Genomic DNA, 24,280 nt, shown 5'->3' on the forward strand with positions numbered 1-24,280 from the left:
CAACCAGCTCTAGTCTCCAGGTACTCTTGGATGAAGCTGATTTTCTAGATCTACTTCATTCTGTGTTTAGGCCTGGTTTAGGCAATGAGGCCATCCTGTATTATACCTTGTGTCAGCAGAGAGATGGGGGAATGTGTCCCCATTGATTGTCCTTGATCGCTTGACAACTTTCCATACCATGGTCCATGATGTTCTTCTTGGGAGCACCAGTGATAGGATGCTTGTATTCTGATTATGTTTTTATATGATTATGCGTTTTATTACTGTATTTTAATTTTAGTTGTAAATCACTTTGGAGCTTTTTGAAGAAGGAAGCAACATGGGAATTTTGTAAACCATCAGAAAAGAAGCAGCTGGTTCTGTTGTAAATGTTATCATGGCCATGTAAACCAAGGTGGAAGCTAGATTTTATTTAATAAATGAGAGCCAACTTGATCTCTGATACAGGGACATCACTTTTAAAGAGTAGCAACCAGAAGGCAAAGGTGCAAAAAGAAAATTCTATCAGGCACTGGAAATGAGCCCTTCTTTAGCAAGAGGTCTCATGCAAATGTTTGCATAGATAATGCTTTGATGTCTTCCATATTTCCAAGCCACCATTTTCTTATATTAGACATATTCCTTATCTATTTAATATTTTCACCCCACGTTCCCCCTACTGCACAGAGATCAGAGCAGTTAGCACAACTGTTTGACTGTCTGGCTGAGAAAACAGGTTCCTGGGTAGACTCTTCATTCTTAGTTAAGCGTAGAGAGCATTGCATATACCAATAGTTTATTGGACAAGTGCTTCTTATTAATATGCAATTGGTGTGAGAGAGGGGAAAGAAAGAGTGATTACTTAATGTTTTGCAAGTACTCTAATTGCTTCACTATGTTTGCTGCTCCAGAATTCACCTGAGCTTGATGAAGAAGGATACAGCATCAGACCAGACGAACCAGGCTATATCCTTCATGGTCAGTTTTACAACTGAGTTTGCAAACTCTGAAACAAGTGTGGGTTCAAGTGTGGCCACCTGCTGCCATCCTCCCTACTGCTGGATGCCCCTGAAACATCAGTATCTCAAGTTTATTTTATTTTATATATTTATCAAATGTATATCCCGCCCCTCCTCCCAAAGGAGCCTAAAATGTTCAAGAGGCTTTATGAATGAAAAGATAGTGGCCATAAGTAAAATTTAATTTTAAGAAATCATTATAAAAAGAAAAAAGGAGCCAACACTCATGCCTAGTGTTGGAGGCAGTGATGGTCTGGTTGGGGACCAAGAAACTGAAATTGATCCTGATGGAGGTATTGTGGATGGACCGGTCTTGTGTCCAGGAATTAGGTGGATGACCTGTTCTGAAAGGGTTCCGCTTACTCTGAAGGTACAGGATCATAATCTGGGAGTACTTGCTGATCCAGAATCTATTATAGGCTACTCTCAACTTACGCAGGGGTTATGTTCTGGTGATCAAGTGTAAAGCCAAAATTGCATATAGTCAAAACACACTGGGTTCTGTGGCGGATGGGATTGCCAAAATCATTTTTCCTGGAACCCCGCTTCCTTTCCCCCCCTTTTATTTTATTTTATTTTATTTTATTTTATTTTAGCCAAACGTGTAAAGCTGAATGCGCACAAGTTAAATGTGTGCAGGTTGGAAGTTGCCTGTGTTAATCTCCAGTGGCCCCTATGGCCTCTAGAAGTGCTAATGGCCAGCTTAGGCTGGTCCACAAGCTGTGGTTATTCCTGGACAAGAACAGCTTGGGCTAAGCATGCTGTACTGATCTCCCATTTGGACTACTGCAACCTGCTGTGTGCAGGGCTGCACTTGGAGACAGTTGGAAGTTGCAGCAACTGGTAGGGTTCTGGTTCTGAAAATGCTGCACTGCTTGGCAGTGAGCTGCTAGGCCCGATTCAAGATGTTAATACTAGTGTACAAAATCCTAAATGGCTTGGGCCCAGTAGCAATATAGTTTGCCTTCCGCAATATTAACCATCTCATATCTTATGGTGCTGTTGCTGGTTGCTGTTACTCTCTGGAATTTGTAAATCTGTTTTTATCATTGTTGGCCCTTGCCAATCAGTTCCAAAAGTTATATTTCTCTTTAACTGTGATCTACCTACCAAAGGAAAGCACTTTTATTCCTCAAGTGAATCTGAAGAAGAAGAGGAGGCACACAAGAAATTCAACATTAAGATTAAGCCCTTGCAGTCTAAAGATGTTCTTAAGAGTGCGGCAACCGTTGATGAACTGAAAGCCTCTATAGGCAACATTGCACTTTCGCCATCTCTAGTGGTAAGCAAAACTCTTTTTTTAATATGGTGATTGATTAGATTTTCAAAAATTTATTTTGCTTAGCTTTCTTGTTATATTAGTTCCTTGTATTAGCATTTTTATTATAACAAATCTTGGTTTTATCACACAATGGCAAGGCTTTTCAGAAACTATTTTTGGTTCGGGATGTGTTGAAAAATGTGTTCTGCATGTTGACAGGTTGCTTTTTTAAGTATATTGCTGAACTGCACTAGCAACTTTCTGCGCATGCCAAGTACATTTCAGTAAGCCTAATGTTTCTCATATCAGTGAATGGCGCGGCTATTTTGATCCATGCCAAAAGAAAAAACATTTGCAGCACTTTAACAAAAAATAAGACATTACTAATTATAGATGACTTTACTTGTTAAAAATAGGGTCACATTTTTGTAGGTACACGCCCACAAGCCAGATAGCCATATATTGATTCTGTGAGTTCAGGAGAGGTCCTTGATCTTTTTTGGGGGGAAGTAGACACCCTCCTATGCTTTATGCTGAGCCACCCTCTGAGACTTGAAAGCCAGCCATTATGTATGCTTAAAGGTGTAAAGCTGTAATTTGGCAACGTAAGATTCCGTGTAAAGTCAGGATCTAATTTATTGGAAATAGTCTGGATTGTTATGTCATAAGGGGCAGCAGAGAATGAATGAAGATGGTATTGTTTTGCCCCTTGGAGAAGGAGAAGACATGGCAAGTAGTTCTGTGATACGATCTGGAGGATTCCCCCACCCCCAGCAGAATACAAGACTGCAATTTGAAAGGAAAGACTGGCACAGAGGGAGAGGTACTTTTTAAGCACTTTCCCCACATGCTATTTCCATCTGAAAATTTTGCACACAAGCAGGACTTGCACTCCTGTAACACTTTCCGGGGAGAAAGCCCCACGGAACACAGGGAGACCTCATTAAGCATGCATAGGATTACACTGTAAAATGTTTTAAATGTATAAGTGGAGATATGAAGTGTGAACACAACGAAAGTGTTTGTGATAAAGAGAACAGAGCTGTGGTAAGCTACTAGTCCTTGTGTATCCAATGACAGCAAGTAAGAAAAAATGTGTTTTAAATAATTTATTGAAGTGAAATAAAAAAGAGGTTGCCAGCCATGAGAGAGAGCCTGGAGATAAAGGCTTTGGAGGACCTTCTCCCTTGTGGAAATTACTTGTACAGTATCCATTTCCCACTGGAGATTCCAGAACTCATAGGAAAGCAAAGGAGCAGGGATGGCGACTGAAGCAGCAGTTTATATATTCAGTGTGGGCTTTATCTCTTCAAAGTCTTATCTGACTTGTCTTTGCCTTGAAGCTTTGCAAAAAAATCTTACTCACCCCCCTAAACTGTTCAGATTTGGGGTGGGTGGGAGTTGTAGGCTCCCTTGTTAAGGAGGTTAGGCAACAATGCCTTTTAAAAATTGTGTTATGTGTGGGGCCATAGTCCAGTAGTATTGCTTGTGAGTTTTGAGGACTATGGAATAAAAAAATGTGAAAGTAAAGTCTCAGAAGTCACTGTTTTGTGTGCTTGTACATGAAACCATACGCTTTCTCTAAAATTTTACTCAAAATCCAAAGTAGCCAATGTGTTATTGGGCTACGATTCCCATCTGCCCCATAGCCAATGGTCAGGAATGATGGGAGCTCTATTCTAACAACATCTAGAGGATGTCAGATTAGCTACCTCTGCTTCTATCATCTGGAAATTTTAATCTAAAGTGAGGACAAGCATATATGACAGCTGAATCAAATCTATATAATTTTGTTCAATTTAGAGAGCATGTTTGGGGGGGGGAGGGGAAGAGGATGGATTATCTTTTCCTGCTAAAACAGATTTTCTTATTTTGATAAATTATTTTGCATTTAGGGCCAGGGGCCTGACATTGTTGAGTAAAACAGACTTATCACATACACAAACTGATAAATACATTGCAATACTTTCTCTCAAAGCTTTTGTATAACCTTGTCACTGGAGGCGCTGCTGAACACACAGCACCTGCGGAAGGCTGAATTTTGTAGCTTGCTAGGGAAAACCCACTTAGGTTGAGAGTGCTGCAAAGATCAACTTATTTTTGGAAAATGGGATGCTGCTTTAGTGACAAGAAATGCTAGAGATAATACCCTTGGATCACTTCTAAATCCTTAGTTTTGTTTTCTATCCAGTCTACCACTATTCTAAAAATCAAGGGTAGACTGCTGACAGAGGGGCACACAAACAAAATGTAAATGTAAGACTTACTTACATGCTACTAATTCATACCTACATTGCAAATATCTCATTTTCCCCCTTGCAAGGAACCCAGGGTTTTATAGTTATGTGAGGTGAACAGTGCTTCAGGACTTTTCAGTGCCCTCACAGAAGTACTAATCCTGACATTCTTGGGAGAAAGCCATGACAGAATATATCCTGGCAACAGAAAAACTGTAGAACGCCCCTAACTGATCCCTAGTCACAGCTAATACTAACTTATATCTATAATTAATTGCTGTTCTAAGTAATAGTGTTCTGTGGGTACATAATTGCTTAAAAGCTTTTCAGTTTACAATAGAACAAAATGAATTATCATTAGCTGTTTTTAATTTGCAATCAAATAAAGTTTTCCAATGTTGCTTGACTTTTAGCAATTGCATTTTCATCTGATACTTAAGTTTTAATAATATGGAACTAGCTACATAATAGGAAGTAGGTGTCAATGTCAACTTTTGTTTATTTATTTGTTGGTCTCTACCCTGTAAACCAAAGCAAAAAAACCCTGAAGTTGTACTAAATTAAACTACATAACGTGTTTTAACAATACTGCTGGGATCACATTTATGTTGTTTTTAAATTTGCTATTGCATTCTGTTTTTTGCTTATATGCTGTGGCGGTTGGTCTTTATTCTAGCAAGTGAGCTTTGCAGTCATTATGCAGTCACCAGGCTGTTGCAGCTGGGCTTGGAGGCAAGACAATAGTGCATTATATTGTTGTATATGGAAGCCAGGTTCAAGAGTTGATTTGTGACACTCATTTCCTGGGCTGTGGAAGATGTGGGAACAGTAAATCAGAATGATGGCTTTGTTGCACTGCAGAAAATGCAGCTTCCTGATCTACTGATGTTGTACGTCTTAAGGAAGCTTGGCATGTAAAGCAGTAATGCTCTTTAGGGAGAGCAGGATGCTAATAAGAATAACTGAACTAAATTGCTCTATAACTACACTCTTTTAATAAGGACAGAATATATACCAAGCAAATTGCATTGCTTTACATTCTTTTCTAAGACAGCAGCACTTCATGCTGTTATATTTGAAAGCAGTAAATTAAATAAGATATTTGGGGTGTTTAATTCAAAAGACTGTACTCTGTTTCATCAATAGAAGTGATGCCTTGTTTTCTAACACAACACTTTTTTCACTATAGTTGGATTCCATCTAGTGTGTGAAAGCATTGTATATTTGTTTTCCACATCCTATTATTGGCTAAACGGTAAATGCCAGCATCCTCATAAAGTCTTTATATTTCATTCATAAGGCACCTAGGGTGGTATATAGAGGACATGGCTGACTACTCTGCTCCTTTAAGCTTTTATAAGAGGCGGAGGACTGTGTGCTTGAGGATTTCCATTAGCTAAGAAGAGATGAAGTAGGAGCAAAGACGATGATGTGGGGCAGTTACTTTAGTTACTCAATTATTGTACCTGATAAGGATGAAGGTGGCTTCATTTATAACTTTTATTGTCAAGGGGTTTTTCTTTAAATTTCAAAACACTAACAAAAGTCAAGCAGGGTGGAAACTCCAGATATGATTAGCAATTCTTTCAAAAATTACATTTATTTATTATCGTGTCTATAGGGCTCCAAGGAGCTCTGGCATACATTTTCCAGGCCTGCAGGACCTGCTGTTGCCCTTTTGTGTAGGGTTTCACTGTCCCTCTTGCACCCTCCTTTGGTTTCCTTTCTTCCAATCTGTCCTGTCATCCTGTTCTCTAGGCCTAGAATACCTTCTGTTTGACATTTTTATTCAGCGAAGCCAAGTTAGCCTGACCTTACATTCATTCCACCTGATTCTCCTTAGCCTAGATCCTCAGAGGTATTCTAACAAGGCAGAACAAGCATGGTGGGGGCATCATCATGGCAGACTCTACCCCAACTTTCACATGTTCATTTAGAGGTACTAAAGTGAGCCTGGTGCACATGGCATTTGTGCATGTGTACGGTCCTCTTTATATGACCGGGAATCCTTCAAAGGCCGGGTTTCGGATTGTGTAGAGACATCAGTAAGCACATAAACTTACTTCAGATGTTGAAACATGTTAGAGGTGGAGACTCCCAGCACCGTGTTGGCATCTCCCACTCCCAGATAAATTGCACTATTCAATTATATGTGACGGTAGCACCTATGTTCTTTTCATGGCACATGAAAAGAACATAGGTGCTAGGTAATGGGAAGTAAAGCTAGGGATGGGATGGTCTTTCCCTGTAACTTACATCTCCGCAGTTAATTTCTCTTGGCACTTTGTCTGCTCCTGAGTCACTTCTAGCATTGGAGCCAGGAAAGAAGAAAAGTGGATGGAGTAGTGAGGCACAAGACAAGCAGCAGGGAGGGTTCACCTTCACCGATAGGGCTTTTCTTTTTCTCTTCTTTTTTTAGTGTGTTTCTTTTTTCTTTTCTTTTTTTGATATATAGTTACTTCTTCCTCCATGTCAATTAAGCTAATAGACTTAGCAGTGCTTTGCTCTGCCCTGTAACCTGCTTTAGCCAATGGCCATCTGCTCAAACACCGAAGCATAAAACAGGATTGAGGCACTTGGGAGTGAGTAGCATTTGCTGGATATTGCAGTGTCTCAAAATAAATAGAATAAGGAGGACAACCAGGAGTCCAGATAAGAGACAAATGAGAAGTTGTTATCAGAAATAAACCAAACCTCTTTTGGAATACGAATTGCATATTCTTTAGAGGATCCCATAAGGTGTTAAGTACCTTCAGGGAGGCACCTGCTGTAGAGCTGGAAAGCAGAATTTATTTCCTTATATAGGAGGGACTTCCGTGCACTTAACAGACTGGCTTTACCTGCCAAGCCTCCAGGTGGTGCTTGGTTGGAGCTCCTAAGAGCCGAAATGGTTCCTGCTTCCTTTGGGGTGGGAGGTGGTAGAAATTCCTTTATTCCTTTGGTTGCTGCCTCCAGGTATCCCCTCCCCCTTCCTACTAACACATCCTAGGCTTGGCAGTTGGGTTGTGGCTCCAAGGGTGAGGGCAGCAATCTGAGTTGGGTAGGTGTGTACCAGAATCTCTTGATGCTGATGGATGATGGGCAGAAGGAGGCTGGGTGCTCCACATGATCTACCATGGGGCACTGCTTCTGCATCCCTGACCCATAAGGTATGTGGCTGCGTGTGGAACCCATCACAGAACTCTTTCTCATAGAACTTTCTTGCATGCCCACAGCAAGCATGCATGCTTAATGGAGCAGCACATTGGAGGATTGAGGTAGCAAAGAGAATACTTCCTGAGGTCTATAGCAGGGGATGGAAGGGCAGGTCCCAGGGCCAGTCTTAGGACAAGAGGAAATAGGAGCTTCAGGGACCAGTCTGGTTCCTCCTCTAGAAGCTCTTCCAGGGCTTCTTGTACTTCCCACAAGCCTGCAGCCCATGGGTTCCAAAGAGGCACCTCCTCTCTTTGGTGGGGGAGGGATGACAACCCCCAAAAGAAGCAAGCCAACACATTCCCCTCATTGGCTACGATACTGCCACTGCGCAAAGCTAAGCCAGCATGTTCCCATTGACCCTGGGTTTCATTCCTAGCCAGGCCACGCAGCTATACGAGGCCGGGTCTGAATCCCCAAATACAGGAATTGGCAGAGGGGGGAAGACTTTTGGAGTAAGACAGAAAGCAGCCTACCCTGCTGTTTCCTTTGGAAGTTTTCCTGGTGCTTTTGGTGAATGCCGCAGAAGCCACCCAGAAGGGAGCAAGAATCGCCTTCCCACAGGGTCCTCCATGGGCGTAGTCAGGATTTATGTTAGCAGGGGCAGGCTTCATGCTGGGGGGGGGGTGCAGAGCCTCAGGTAAGTATTTTTCTTGATTTACTTGATCTAGAGGGGCAGCTGTCCCCCTTAGCCACGCCCATGGGGTCCTCCTTAGGCATTGCACCTGCCTGAGGCTTTGAAGACAGAGTGGGTAAACCCAACTAAGGGCAAGCTTCGGCTGGCAAACAAGCTGCATTTCCTCCCCAAGAAAGCAGTGGAGCTGTTGTATGTGCCTGTTCATTTATTATGTCAGCTCCTAAACTGGGGAACGCCCAGACGCGGAGGCTTTTCTTATGTGACCTTTTCCCAGGTCAGGATGGTCCAGGTAAAGGAGGTTTTTGAGGAATATTTCTTTGTTTATTCAGCTCCCCAATCACTTCCAGTCTTGTTCTGGGGAGTATGGAAAGGCCATAATTTTGCTCTGTTTGCTAGCTGCAGAGGAGGTGCCCAGCCTCCCAAATAACCTTCAGCATCCTCTGAGAACAGCAGTCCACAGTAAGAACTTGTTTTTTCACAACAAGAACCTGTCTTGTGAATCTTGCTTTATTCCATTCCTTAAGTAGATGGCAAACAAATAGTTTTTGATTGAAACTGAGGCTTAGTGAGAGGTTTCTTCTGTAGTGTTTGATGGAGGAACTACTCAGAGCCTTCTGTTGAGTTGTAATAGGTCTCTTATTGGATTACAAAAGGAAGCTCATTATTCTAAATGTATAACCCACAAGTTTTCTACTCATTTAAATAGGGTGGGGGTGATAGTACTAGCCTGCTTAGGCAGAAGAGAATGCATGTATCTTCAGTTACTTAGTGGATCACATCTATCAGCCCTATTTTCTGGAAATGGTTTATTTTATTATCCTTATTAGCAAAGTAAATCTGATAATGGAAGCCAGGATAATGATTGGCATTTTCCTGACTACTTCTGTTCTCAAGATAACTGCCAGAATGATGTCTCAAATAACTGCCAGAAGAATGTAGCAGTATTTGGCTGTATACAAAGCACCTGTAACATCACCATCATAACAGTAATATAACATTGAAAGTTTGTTTTCAAGTCAAATAGCTTTTCACGAAAGTAAGAAGCCAAAATTGTTGCAAATGCCTATTGTGGAGAAAATAAAAACAAGTCCACACTTTTTGGAAGGGTACAGCTTTTAAAGTCCATCAGAATACTCAGTTTACTGCTGTATACATATTTTAATGGAAAATTGATTGTGGGGTATGAAAATATAGTTTCTCTTTATTTGGTGTACCAGCAATGTGTAACTGGGTATTTACAATGTAAGACTGCAATTGTATGCACTCTTATTTGGGGGGTAAATGTCATTTATCTCAGTGGAACATATTTCTGAGTGAGTATGCATAAGCTGGGATCAGACTGCACTTACATTACTGATTTACACTTCTATATGAGTATTTACTCTATTTTGTATATGATAACCTTTTAGGCATTTCAGAATTTGTTAGTTTGCTTATAATGCAATCCTAAGCATACTTCCCATTTTACTACTGAGCAGACCTGCTTGGACAGGAGACTGGGATATGCCATTTCATAGAGAGTGATATTCTATGCATAAATGCTTATGTTTTTAGAAAATGCTTATTCTCCCTCCCTTTTCTCCATTTGTTAATGCATTCTATAGAGGAAAAGTCCGGTAAGAAATTATCTATCCCGTTTTCTTTCTTTGTATCTATCATTTTAATGGATTATTTGCATTAGCAAGTATTCACTTTATTTATCTTTTTTAAAAAAACAGTCTATAAAACCAAGAATATAAAATGCAAAATCTTATTATTTACAGGTACTGGTAATTTTCCATTTGGCTTTCTTTATGAGTGGTGGCTAATCCCATTCAATTCATACTGCACATAAATATATGTAATGGTATGAAGCTTTAAATCTTAACAATACTAGAATAAATGGGGACTTTGCAAATTTCCACAAGTAAAGTATGAACCTCTGTAACTCTACTTCTGGTTTCTTGACTGTTCATAAAATCATTCAGCCATAGTATTTTGTGACCTATTATCATCACCATTATTATTTATTAAATTTGTATACTACTCTTCAGCTGAAGATCCAGTGCTGGATTTCACTGCATTAATTTCTCCAAGTTTTTTAGACAACATGAAGACTGCTGTACAGTCTGGTTCAACCAGACATCCAGGACTTTGCTATATTGATATGCTAATTTGACTCCTTCCCTAAATTATGGAGACATAAAACGGGGGTAAGCACCTCCACCACTAAATTCATGTGTAAGCTTTTATATCCACAGTAGTTTTCTTTCACTTTCATTGGGCTTATGACATCTGTACCCATCCTGCCAAGGAATACATGTTGCATATTTATGAGAATTAGACCTATTTGGTTTACTCTGCTTTGTGGTGGAAGTCAGAGCAAAAGCACAATTGCAGCAACAACCTGCACTGGCATGAAGAGAATAGCATGATAGGCACTTTCATCTTATCTGTAGACTCATCATGACGGAACTATTTCCTGCAATAATGTGCACACTTTCCGCAGTTCAACTAGCTACTACACGCATGTGTAAACAGGTTTTCACTTAGCTACCCCTTCCCGATACAACAGTTGCAGCTGAGGGCATGTAGCCCTCTTAAAAAAGCTGAAATCTGCTGATAGGCTGTTTGGCAGTAAGAACAGAATTCAGTCCCCTTGGCCAGCAGCTGATCAGTGAATCTTAGCTTTGTTTAAAAGGCTATATGTGCACGGTCTCAGCTGCTTCATATGATGTTCTGTAGGATCAGATCAGGGCTGGCCCACCCATGAGGAGACTCCCTCATGGGCGCCCCACTAGCAGAGAACCAGCAGTGGCAGTTTCTGGCTAGATCTCATGTGCTTTACAAGATCCTGCCAGAGCTCGCCACTGCTTCTCAGGTGCTGCCGCACAACCCAGGTAAGGGAGGATTTTGTGGGGTGGCAGGAGGGTGGCATGGCATGACACATTCCTCTTTTGTCTCAGGCAGTGAAGTGGGGCCTCTCTGCCCCTGGATCAGATCCATGGTCTGCTTTTGTACAAATATAAAGTCAGGAAAATTGTGTCTGTTTGGTGGGCTGAGACCAAACTTTGAAAAAGAAATGTTGATGAAATGTGAGGCTAAATTAGTGGCATACTAGATATTTGCAGATTCCTTTCCCCAGCCTTAAATGTCACAGATAAGTAGAAGTGGCAAGCAGTTGCTTACTGGAAAGAATGAAAGGAAAATATGTATTGACAAATTCTTGGCTAGTGTGTATTGGCATTGTTCCACTGAAGTTACTGAAACTGTGTGAGATCATGAGGACAGTAGTATCCAAGCTATAGCCAAAAATAGCCCAACTCTCTCCAGAGAGCACTGCTGCTTCAGTTATATTTATTTATTTTAGAGGTTTACATACCATCAGTAAACAAAGTATCTAAGCGCTGAAGACAACACACCCATAAAAGAGCATAAATGCTATCAATTACTCGGCATTTCCTGGTTAGTTTGATTTGCATTGCAGTATGATTCCAAACTGATCCTTGTGCATCTTCAGCTCTGTTGTTTTTATAATCTCATCTAAATCTATAACCAAGAACATTTTTGAACATTTATGCACTCATGTTCAACAAGTGTCTCACCTATATTCCTTTATTTGGACAGTCATAAATACATTATTACCCATTTTGGTACGGGGGAACTACGAAGGATGGCTTGCCTAATCTCTCTTTGCGTCTTGTGTACTTTTGTATGCCACAGCATTTCCTGTTTCTATGAGAATTAATGTGATCATTCTTCGGAAAACTCGTGACGTGTGTGCCTGTTTGTCTGTATTTCTCTACTAATTTCTTGCTGCAAATAAGCCAATACAGTAGAACTCTAATTTGCCAATTTATTTTTTAACAAGGATTTACTAGAGAGATATGAGAAGGGGACCTTGAGGGCAGATTAAAATTTGCTAGGTTTCTTAACAATCGATGTTTCACCCTTCCATACCTATGGCATGTCTTCCTTTAGTTAGGTTTATGGGGTATCAATGGGTCGAACTACAAACGACAAGGTAGATCTGTGATTGGATAATCTTTTTCGTTTTAAAAACTTAAGAGCAGTGACAAAGAGCCCCTCAGCAGCTCTGAGTTGAGGGAGTATTTAACCCTTTCCCCCTGGTCAGTTCCAGAATTTGGAGTGCTATGTGCAGGCTGCCATTCTAGGTTCCATCCTATCAGAGTATCTAAGCTGGGCAGCCCCTTTGGTATTGCTGCAATAGGCCTCAAGGAGCCTCAAAGTTAACCATTTGATCCAAAATTTCTGCAGACATCTATATAGCTTACTCATTAAAAGGACATCAGATAGGGTCGGGGTCTTCATGAGACAGGGGGAATCTGGGGAAATTGATTACTTAATGTGTGAAGCTAGAGGAAGATCTCATCATCCAAAGTCCTTTTTTTATTATTGATCTGTCACTCTCTGACTAGGTACCTTTCTCTCTTCTTTTTTGCTGATAACAGAGGCGCAGCCCGGTAAGACGACTTTTCGCGTTAAATCAGTAGCACGAACGACTGGGAGTGTTTGTCATCTGGGTTTAATTTAAATTAGTTTTGTGAACTGCAAGTACAGCAAATTGATCTAACTTAAAAGTAATTGGGTGAAAATTAACTGTTCTTTCAGGGGTGTGTGGCTATCTGTAGCAGCCTTTTTCTGTTATAGAAATACTGAATGGAACCATACTGGCACTGCTACAGAGTCCACATAATACCTGTTCAACATTTGTAAAAAAAATCCATTGTTTTGTGTGGCAGCACCTCCTCTTTGGAACTCCCTGCCTATTGCGATCAAGCAAGTGCCTTCACCGTACTCTTTTCAGTGCCTGCTAAAAACATTCCTGTTTAGACAAACCTACTCCTAGCTACTTAGAAAGCTGAGGTAATTTTAATCTGTTTTAGTATTTAAACTTGTGAATTTTCTTGATTTTATTGTTTATCGTTTTTTAAAAAAAAAAGTCAAGCAATTTCTAAATTTTATTAAATAAATCAAATATTGCTTAGGAATTCTTTAATGTCTTTAAAGAGTAGTGCCACTCTTGAAACTGTCCTACACAGAAACTGTCATTCTTGGAGAAATGGATAATTTTTGGATTACTTCATTTTGAATAAACAGTCTGCCAACTCTCATGATTGTTCAGAAAATTTTCAAATCAATGTCTGCATAGAACAAGGAAGCAACCATGCTAACTGAATTGAGCTATTGCCAAGATGAACATCCCTGGTTGTTTTTCTTTTTCTTTTGTTTTTGAGGTTCTGACCAGAATTTTTTCACATTTGCTATTCCAGAATAAGAATACATCCATATACTTCCTGCAATGTATTCTCTTGATGTGAGAAGGCGCCTATTTAACAAAAATGTGCAAAAAAATAGCTTGGTCTTACAGCTTACTATTGGCTTCAAAAGAAAGAATTTGATGGAACATTATTTGTTTAATTGGCACATGTTAACATCAGATATCTCATAGGCCGATAATATGCCTAGCATATCCATTAGAATATGTTTCTGAGGACTGACTACAGAATTGAAATCTTGGCAAGAATCAGCTAGTGACATGTTTGGCTAGGAACCAATTCTCTTTCACCAGACTTCTGCCTACAGTGCTACCAATAATTTTGTTGTCCTTAATAACTCCCTTCCTTGAAATTTGGTGTTACTGTCTCTTCCTGTAGCATAGAAGTATTCTTAGTGGAGATATTATTACAAACTGTGATTTGAAAGGAGAGGTTTTTGCAAGAATTTGCCTAGAAAAACTGTTTTCTTTGACAATACATGCATTTTGCAGGAACATTGTGTGAGTGAAGGATGGATGGATGATGGTGGCAGAGACATGAGGATTAGTGACTAACAGTAAATTTTCCGTATCTTCCCTGTTGCTATGGCAAATACTGTTGACAGCTGTTCTGATACCTTTTGCATATTCAGACATTGTTTCCCACCTGCCTCCTACTTTCCAAAGTTTTATCTCCTTCCCCCTGTCCCCACCAATTGTTTCTTTATATCTTCTGGAATATTAAAGCCTGCTGGAAACATGTTTGATTTCAGTCCAAAGCCAGTGATCAAGTGTGTGAGACTAAGTATGAGTGCATTAAGAAGTTCTAGAACAGTAAATAAATTACTTGTCAAGCTCTCTGGATTTGTTTGGCACATCGTTGCAATTCCAAAATGTATGATCACTTTTTGTTTGTTTGTCTTGATTCAAAAACCTGAAATTCTCAGGCAGTGCATTTGTAACAGCTAATCAAATATTCTATTTGCCTATATCTGGTATATGTGTGTGAATGAATCTGCACTGGGGTACAAACGTCCAAAATGAAGAATGTGAATCCAAGTTAATGTATATTTTATTTTAGCAGTGTTAATGCCTAATTCTGTTTTCTTTCTTTTCAACTAAGGCAAGCTGCCATTTATTGTACATGTCTAAAAGTATAATCCTATAGTCCTAAACTGTAGTTTTTGCTTTTAATTGTAGGGTTCAATTAAAAGGAATTTATCTAGTAAGTATATCTATTTATTGAATTTTGTTGGGACACAATATATCTCAGGAAGTTGGATATATTTAGAATCATCAAAATTACATAATTTTACATCTTAATTTTCAAACTCTAGAATCATTGCAACAACTAATTTTTAAGAGACTAAAGTCTATATATTGTTGATGGGATAGTCCTCAAAATGCTATGAGGACATTATTCCATGCACTAGTATTAAATTATGCATGAATCCATAATGTAAAATTAACAGACTCTGACAGTCTCAAAATGAGATGACGCATTTTAAATGAAAAGGCATATGGAGTATTTGCAATTGGCTGAATGCACAAACCAGTTCAACAGGGCCTAAAATTACAAGATGTTCGTAATCTGGAACGATGAAGGGTATGGCTGAAATGGGATTTTCTAAAACTTTTCCATAAAATTGGGCCACATGAAAATAAGTTAATGGCAAGTCATGGAGTCAGTTTATTATCTCACAACAAATGCATTATATGTTTTTAAGGTAGCAAATGAATAATATTTTTAGCAAGCTATATTCTGTTAAGAGACACCCGCCATGGGTAATGTGAGGGGAGCAATTTGAAGCTGGAAGGGCATGCAGGGTCACGTTGACATGAATTATGAAAACTGGTTCAAATTATTCTGGAGAGGGACAACATAGTTAAGCTAGTACTATATAAGTACTAAAACTAGTGAGAAATGGACTAGCAGAAGGAACGCTGTGGTGGTGCTGACATTATCAAATAGTTATGTGAACAAGTTTTCAAGAAGACACTATGAGAAAATTTCCTTAAAATGGTGTCTTATGTGCCAGGTGAAGAGATAGCAAGGCCCAGGCGTTCAACACCTACTCCAGAGCTTCTAAGGTTAGTATAAATGTTAAACTACATTTAAAAAAAACCTCATTCAAAGCCATGGATGGTGTGGAATCCTTGTACCCAAATGATGTACGTGCTCTTGTTCTGGCTTACCAAGTCCTATCTGTCAAGTCTGTGCACACCTCATTATAAGAAAAGGCAGTCCCTTTTCCCTCTGCATGGAATGTAGCCTACTGAACAAAGATAAGTCACATCAATTGCTCCACCCACTTTTTGCCTCTGGCCCTGCCCACCGCTGCAATGCGGCCCTCAACTGCTTTCCTTTGAGGAAACGCTGCCTTGAACTGAAAATGGTTCCCCACCCCTACTGTAAAAAAAAAATCAAAATCAACTCTGCCTGTCACCTCTGCTGAATAAAAGATCCTTGCACGTAATTATCATTCAGCATCTGTGTTGTGCTGCAGCAAAAAAGCCCCGGAAGATCCTGCAATACTAGCGCCACTATTTGGTCCACCTCTGGAGTCTGCATTTGAAGAAGAGAAGTTAGAAGGTAGGTGTTGCCAGTTAACTTTATCAATGTACCTTTATATGTCTGACATGACGTTTTGTTTAATTTGTTTTACATCTTTATTTCATATGCCCGAGTTCTCTGAAGAGGGGTGGGCTACAAACTCAGTGAATCACATAAATAAATATAAACTGTTTGTGAACGCAAATGAGTCTGTGAGTATGTATGTGTGCACTTGGTGAAATCTGCCATAAGTTAAAAAGGAGAAAGAAGTGTTTAGCAATTTCTAGGCAACCACATGATGTTAATTCCGAGACAAGAAGCAACTAATATTTGTCCAGTGTTTGCTTTTCTGCCCTGTGGGGTAGTTGGTGCTAAGGGGATCTTGTCCCAAGTCTAAGTTCAGCTAACACCCCTTACAGTCCACTTGTTACTTTCCACCAGTGCTTCCTAGCCTTTCCCAATCCTGGCCTTAGTCAAGAGCAAGCTGGGTTGCTGATTCCTATTATATGTGACCCAGAAAAAACATAGGATCAGGCCATCCGAGGTGAGAATGTGGCCGAATACTTCCTTTCCTCACTCATTAATCTGAATGGACAGACCTGCATGAAAATCTCTTGTGTTGATTCTAACTCAGCACTGAATTAGGGGAATGCTTGTGGTAATTTAGGTGTCACTGTAAAGCTTTTGTGTTTTGCATATGACAGCTCCAACCATGTTGCTTTTATTGGCAGAAATCCTGATACCAGAAAAGCAGTTAACTTCCTCATTGGCTAGAGGCACCAGGAGGCCATTGATCTCTCTCTCTCTCTCTCTCTCTCTCTCTCTCTCTCTCTCTCTCTCTCTCTCTCTGTGTGTGTGTGCGCATCCAGGGCAGAAAGACGCTCAGAATGTTATTCACTGATTTGGTGGTATATGCATTTCTCAGCACTGAAATTCATTTGTGGGTTTTGAAAAATGGTTATTAACAATTTATTTCCAAAAAAATCATATTCTCGTTACATTCTCTTCTCATTTTCCTCCTGCCATAATCTATCAAGTAACTCCTACAGTTCAGTGTTCGATTCGACTGATTCTGCTAAAGAGAAGCTCTGTTTGGAATTAAGTTCTCATGTTACTTCTAGATTTGTATGCATCATGTTATATGTCTGTGACTTCAGCTCCCATAGATCACTCTGAGGTCTGGGGTTCTGTGCAGCCAGCAAGTCCAAGTGTAGAATCACCGAATTCATCACGACCTTTTCCATCTGGAAGTAAGTTGAGGCATCTCCTATTTGAAAAATTGTTCGGGTTTTTCATTTTGTTTTTCACTACAAAACACAGAAACGTGAGATGGAAGTGGCAATGTTGAGGGTTATTGCTCATTATACTGTCATGGAAGCAAAGAGATATTAGTTGAATTATGCATTGGAAACGCAGCTTTCAGAAAAGGCAAAGAGACGATTCGGAGTCCCTGGGGACAAAAGCCTCTGTGATCTCAATTTGCAAAGCTAAACCTGACTCCTGCCTATCCGAAAGACAAGTCACCTAGCAACCGATGCCGCATGCCACAAATACACAAGCTCCTAATAAGAACCAAAAACTGGATTTGTGGATGTGGAAAAGCAGAATAAAAGTTAACAACATTTATTTTAAAACATATAGTTCACTCTGGAGACTGGAAACAAAAAAAATTGTCATCTCATAAAATATCAACCACAACAAAAGGCAGGTGATTTCTGGTGCCTAGACTTGGTGCTGCCATATCATAATGGTGATGGGGGGAGAAGAGGGGTTTATTTATTTATTTTTACCTATCTTCTTCTGCAGGGATGAGAAACCCTTTTTGCTCTCAAGAGCCACCTGCAGCAATAGGTAGAACCTGGGGCTGGGGAAGTACACATGCACCCTTACACACAGTCGTGTGAAGTTTACTTGACTTTACCTCCCCAACACAACTGTGCTTCCCAACCCTGTGACTGTAGCGGATACAGAGAAATGCACACAGAATTCCACTCACACAAGGGGTCTTTGTCCTTCCATTGCAGTCAGACCAGAGGTCAGGGACCCTCCTGGACGGCATGGAATGAAATGTGGTGGCTGCAGCTAGAGGAGGGAATTGGCAAAAATTAGGGGACTTGCCCAAGCAGAAGTGGCTTCCACTTGCGGAACAGACTTTGGATCTCAGCCATCCTTTGGTTGAATCTCTAGATACGACTGTGAGTTTATATTTATTTATTTGACGAATGTTGTCTATTCTTAACTTAAAATTCTTCCGTTTGGCTCACAGCACCTCCACCTCTTCCACCTAAGAATATTCCAGCTACACCTCCCCGCACTGGTTCGCCATTAACAGTTGGAGTAGGTAAGTATGTTTAGCATAAATGACTTTTAGATGTGCAAGATCTCTGCTTTACTGCAAAGTAACTGTGTTTCTATTCAGTGCAAATTATAATTTGTAATGTGAACAGAATATGAAAACTTGTAATCATTTCCTAATAACAACCATCTAATTAGATGCATTTTATGCATATATGTTATCCAGGCATTTAATATTTTCATCTGCCTTCAGATACCATAGCAGATTTTCTTTATTCAGCAAAAAAAGAAGTACAAGCCTAAGTAGTGCATAATCTTTTTTCTAAACCCCTTGAGATTTTAAAATGATTTCTGATGTCTGTATTGTATTCAGATATTGAACACGTTTCCCACTAAAGTACAGCTATGGTAGTAACATTTTGTATGAACAATTTGTCAATAAGTCTGTCAGCAAACTAATAATTTGTGTTATACCTGGTTTGGGTAAGAAGAAAAATCGGAGGAACTTTAGTGAGCCTGTCATGAATCTCAGCACACTTAGGCCTAGATGTAATTCAGAATAATAAAGGTTATATCTTGGCAGTATGGTCTTCATACAGAACTATGAGTTAATGTAGTTAAAATGATATAGGAATGTTTCTTGAAGCCATGTTTCTTCATGACTTGGGTCCTAAGTTGTTTCTCTGTTCGTGCAAGGTGAGATATATCCACTCCTACCTTTGCACGAACAGATAAACTTAGGTTCCAAGTCGTGCAAGGGCAGGAATGGTTTATCTCCCCTCCCCCTCCATCAGCAGCCCACGAGGTTCTCATACCTCCTCCATTCTCCAGGATTATATTTTTGGGACACAGGAGACTGCAGAGGGAAGTGAGAGGTGGAAAACCCTGTTCTCTGAATGTGAACTCTTGAAAGGATCCTCAGGATCCAAGTGATTGTGGTACTCAGAGACAAGAAATAAGGAGCTTATCAGCATATAATTCATGTTGCAAGTGAACATCATTAGCTGTATGAACCGACTTGTAAATTTGAGCATGAATTGCTTTGCTTAAATGAGAAAACACAAAGATGGCCTCTAAAAAGATTAGCATACTATGCAACATAAATGTTACCTTGTACAACAATACTTGCAGACTTGATGTTTTAAGGGTATTTCTCTTCAACTGTCTATAACTTTTGAATTACAAATTGTGTCCTCTGCAATTCCCAACTTCCAACCCTGTATCTATGCTGGGTGAATATAATGCAAATGAAATGCACATCCATGTGTGATCATTTATTCCCCAGGTTAATTTACTGTGCATTTTATGTGAATCACGAACAGAGCCAAAAAGAAAATAGGATTTTTCCCCCTTCCCACAAACCTTACATTAATTGGTAAAATAAAGTTTTCTACATGACAATATGACATGAAATGTAATTTTCCCATACTCCTTTTAGATTGAATTTACAGATAAAGGATCAACATACAGTTTTGCAGAATCAAAGCAGCATGCAGCATTTGTGGACCAAAGAGATGACTGGACAGTCATATGCATAGACATGACAACCTGCTCATTCAGTGGTTCTAGGACAGTGGAAAGAATGGATATTCTATGGGGAAAATGCATCTCTATGTTCACACAAGCATTCTCATTATGTGTGCATAGTATGGGGTTAGAATGGCAAAACTGTGAAAAAAATCATTCTGAAATGCCTGCTGACTTCAGTGGGCCTTTAGTTCACTTAACTTTTTTTTAATAGGATCCAGTGAGACCTAATCACAGGACAGAATGCGTACTTTAAGCATAGAAGAGAAGTGGAAGTTTCGAGATCATACCTAGTGCTTTTAGAACAAGAGTGGTAATTTTCAGATGCTCCAAAATACAACAGAGCTTATAATACACTCTTTATATATCCTTCGTATAGCTTTTTTTTTTTGTCTATAAATTGCCTTCCAGCCATGGAGGAGAGGAAAAAATGCCAAATCGGTTTCCTTTCCATTAAGAAGACACTCCATTTGCCCAGAAATTACAGATAATAATGATTGTTCAACTCAAGAATAGAGCCCTTTGATCATCTATATTCTCATTGGTCATGCTAAAATAATCCCACAGTGTATACTGCACAGCACAAATATACTTATCTACATGCACGTCATCATGCTTGAATTTCAAATTATGTACTTTACCATTTTGTTACTAACAAAGGCACTCTGTTGGCTTTTCCCTAGCAAGCAGTTTTCCTAGATAGCAATAGCTCCATTTGGGTATATTGGTATGAACGAGATACGTAGTAGACAGCATATTTACATGCAGGTCAACATGGAACGCACTTTAATATTTGTGTGTGTGTGTTTGTGTATTTATATATCACACCCTATTATGTAGATATTTGTGCACATGAATTATGTTCCTAGTAGCACCTTAAAATGCGTTATGAAAATGTCTGTGCTAGAATGTAGCTGATTTTAAAAGCCCCATACTTACGTAGAACGTTAGTACAACTTAGCATCTGTACAAGTTGATGTTAAAGTTTAAAATCAACTACTTTGACCACAGGAAATGACCAGACAGCAACAGAGGTCAAAAGTGACAAACTACCATCAATCAATGACTTGGATACCATTTTTGGCCCAGTATTATCCCCCAAGTCTGTTGCTGCTGACGAGGAGGATAAGTGGATCAGTTTTTCTGATCAGTCCCCGGAAAACGTAACTCCAGAGGTGACTTCACGGGAGAAGGTGGTGTCCCCACCTGTGGCATCAGAAACCCCAGATGAGCCTCCAGAGGCTGAAACCTCTCGCAGTGTTCCATCTCCACTCAATTTAGAAGAGGTTCAGAAGAAAGTTTCTGAGCAGACCCACGTTAAAGATGATAACTTAGCACCAGCAGCATCTCCTAAAGATTTTGGGGTGGGACAGAGAGCAACGCCACCTCCCCCTCCACCGCCTACCTACAGAACAGTGGTGTCATCACCCGGACCCAGCTCTGGCGGTGGCACAGGAAGCACCAGTGGTATGTCTAAACAGCTTTGAGTGTGCTTCAATGTGGCCATGAATGCTGCCGTGTGAACACAAAACCTTTTTAGCTACTCTTAGTTGGTTGGCTTTTAAGCATCAGTCATTGTTTGATTGTACTGTGCCCCGTGGCTTCTTTATTTTCTTTTTATTCTGTGCTCTCATGGTCCAATTTAACCTTGAACCCTTGATACTGTGTGTTCTTTCCTTGCCATTGCTGAATGTCTGGTGTTTACAGGAGAGCGTTATGTCTTTAATACCAGACATAGTTGGAAAAGCTATTGCCTTAAGAGCTTAAGGTGAATTTATAAAACTTCCTAAGCTACAATGCAACTAGTTAAAACTCTGTCTTCTCCCATTGTACAACCATGCTTAGCTTCTGCCCCTCAAGGAAAGGGCAGCTCCTCGTTTTTCTCCAAGAGGAAGTGATGATCAAAGATACTCCTTTTGCTAAGGAACTTCAGAATCTTCTTGACCTTCCTCAGAAAACCAGTGAAGCTTTTAATAGGCTTTCTTCTTACCCTTCCAATTTAGAGCTGGGTGCAATCTATGAACAATATGATGGAAATACTGTACCACAACTAGGAAAGATCTCGTGCTTGCCTAGCAAACATTTATTCTGCCAATTCATGGAGCTATGCACAGCTACTGGCCCTGATATCTATATTCAGCCTCCACTGTTGGAGGCAGGATGCATCTGAAAACTAGTTGTTTAGGAACACAAGTCAGAAGAGTGCTGATGCGCTCAGGTCCCGGGTTTAGGACTGGACTAGATGGGCCATTGGCCTGACCCACCAGGCTCTTCTCCCACCAGGCTCTTCTCCTGTTCTTCGCTACAGATTAAAAACCATAAAGTTAATCTGGAATTTTCCATCAAAGAAATGTTAAAGCAGCTCAACAGCAGATTCAATGTTTTGTAAAGGTCGTAACCACACAATACAATTAATGCAGATTCAAGGCACATGGATTCCTCCAAAGAATCCTGGGAACTATAGTTTGTTATGGGTGTTATGTCTTTCCCCATTGCAGGTAGGAAAAAAGATTTCATAGTGACAGGAAGAAGTAGAGATTAAGGGTTCTATTGTCCCCCTTCCTACCACAAAGGTTTAGAGGATATGACATCATGGAATCCCCTGTCTGTGACTATCTAGCAAACATGCTGCACATCCTCCCACACACCTTAGGGCTGCAGCCCTATACAAACTTACCTGAAAGTAAATGCCATTGTACTTGAGATGATTTACTTCTGGGGAGATATGAATAGACTTGCATAATAAGTAACTCAGCTTTAAATGTGAGTGTGGGTGATGAATTAGCAGGAAAAAATGCAGCAGTAATTGTTTCATGACATCTTGGGTTGCAAGATAAGCAAGTGTGAAAGAGAGTCTTTGCATTGTCTACTGTGCATGCAGCTCTCTGAGAGGCACTGGGGGCAAGAGAGGTAATTTGGTAGCCCTTAGGCAGAGAACTTTTCATAAATCCACTTAAGGAGAAAAGGATACCTAGAATGATCTAGGCATGCATACATACATGCACCATTTCTTTCCCAGGGCTCATTCCCTACCTAACTTAAAAACCTACATGATATAGTTCTGGTTTGCATGCTTCTTAAGATAGGTACTCAGACAAGTTGCTGAAAGTGGGAGAGCTTTCTCTGTGTGTGCTCTCACTAGAGCTGGTCTGTATAAAGAAGATGATTTCCAAGTGTGGACAGCTGTCCTTAATATTCTGCATATTTTAGGCAGATGCAAGGCCCACTAAGAATAATGAGGCCCAATACTGGGCAAGTATGAAGATTTATGCAACTCGTTTTCTTAACTCTTTAGTAGAGCTCCAACAGAAAGCTGATCAGATTCACTTAATAACTCAAAAGAAAGGTTTTAATTATCACCAAAACTACAACTTGATTAGACTTTATTTTTCAAAACATAGTATTTTCCATGGCTAAGAGATTAACGATTAGCAAACTAAATGAATTTTAATTGAATTTATTCTTGCTATGAAATGCCATGGATGTAGAAAACGTTGAAACCTACCTAGGTCTGATGCTGAAATGGAAGAAGATTACTTTTAGTGTAGCTGCAATTGCAGCAATATAATGAAACCGTATTTGTTTTAACTATAGTGATTTCTATTTGAGAATATATATATATATGAGAATGATGAAGAGATCTGCTGATTTTGTTACAAGGTGTTGTAAAGGTTTCGTTTTTTAACATCTAGATGTAAAACTCTGATGTTGTTCCTGTAGTAAGAGGTCCTCTTTTAGCTGATCACTGAGGTGACAGATGGGTTCTTACAAAACTTCCATCTGTTTCACTGAAGTTTCATAGGACACAAATCTTGTAGCTCTATGACACTGGATCACACATGCTGCCATAATTTGTTTTTCAGTAATCTGGAATTAATATTTGTGTAGTGCATGTTTTGCATAATTGGGGTTTTATGTTGTTTTAATGAGGAGGGGAAATAGTGGTTTGAGTGGACAGAACTTGGTACTTGGCACTGGAGTTTTACATGCACCAATAAATACAAAATATTTTAAACAGCCAAGGCTTTTCCAAGAATTTACCTTAAGCAAGGAAGCGTTTAGGGCATGCTTAGCAAATGCAGCATCATTACATAATCATCTAGCCTTATATTTTTAAAGCTCCATCAATCATCTTCTGATAGCTGTGTGTTTTGTGTGCGTGTTCCATTGACTGCATGAAGCATGTAATGCAGTCAGTGCTTACGATCAACACTGTAATGCTGATATGATAAAACCAACCCATACACAACTTGGATGTAAAATATCTTGTTTCACTTTTAAAGGACTGACTGACTTAGGAACTGGTGGTCTGTTGAATGTGG

At 39.8% G+C, this 24,280-nt stretch overlaps 1 protein-coding gene across 22 annotated transcripts in view; it reads left to right on the forward strand.

The window, feature by feature from the left end:
• The window catches only part of SGIP1 (SH3GL interacting endocytic adaptor 1), a 149,363-nt gene that overhangs the window by 75,828 nt on the left and 49,255 nt on the right, over window positions 1–24,280 (forward strand). For 16 of the 22 annotated variants that reach the window (XM_081193707.1, XM_081193708.1, XM_081193727.1 and 13 more), the window contains 8 exons: window positions 891–945; window positions 2,105–2,280; window positions 14,783–14,807; window positions 15,622–15,673; window positions 16,090–16,175; window positions 17,294–17,386; window positions 18,403–18,477; window positions 20,970–21,425. In XM_081193707.1, the coding sequence (XP_081049833.1) occupies window positions 891–945; window positions 2,105–2,280; window positions 14,783–14,807; window positions 15,622–15,673; window positions 16,090–16,175; window positions 17,294–17,386; window positions 18,403–18,477; window positions 20,970–21,425 (1,018 nt within the window). The remainder of the gene's footprint in view (window positions 1–890; window positions 946–2,104; window positions 2,281–14,782; window positions 14,808–15,621; window positions 15,674–16,089; window positions 16,176–17,293; window positions 17,387–18,402; window positions 18,478–20,969; window positions 21,426–24,280) is intronic. The other 6 variants (XM_081193712.1, XM_081193713.1, XM_081193715.1 and 3 more) reach the window with 1 other exon arrangement.

Source organism: Podarcis bocagei (genome assembly GCF_964188305.1).
Source record: "Podarcis bocagei genome assembly, chromosome: 5".
NCBI lineage: Eukaryota > Metazoa > Chordata > Lepidosauria > Squamata > Lacertidae > Podarcis > Podarcis bocagei.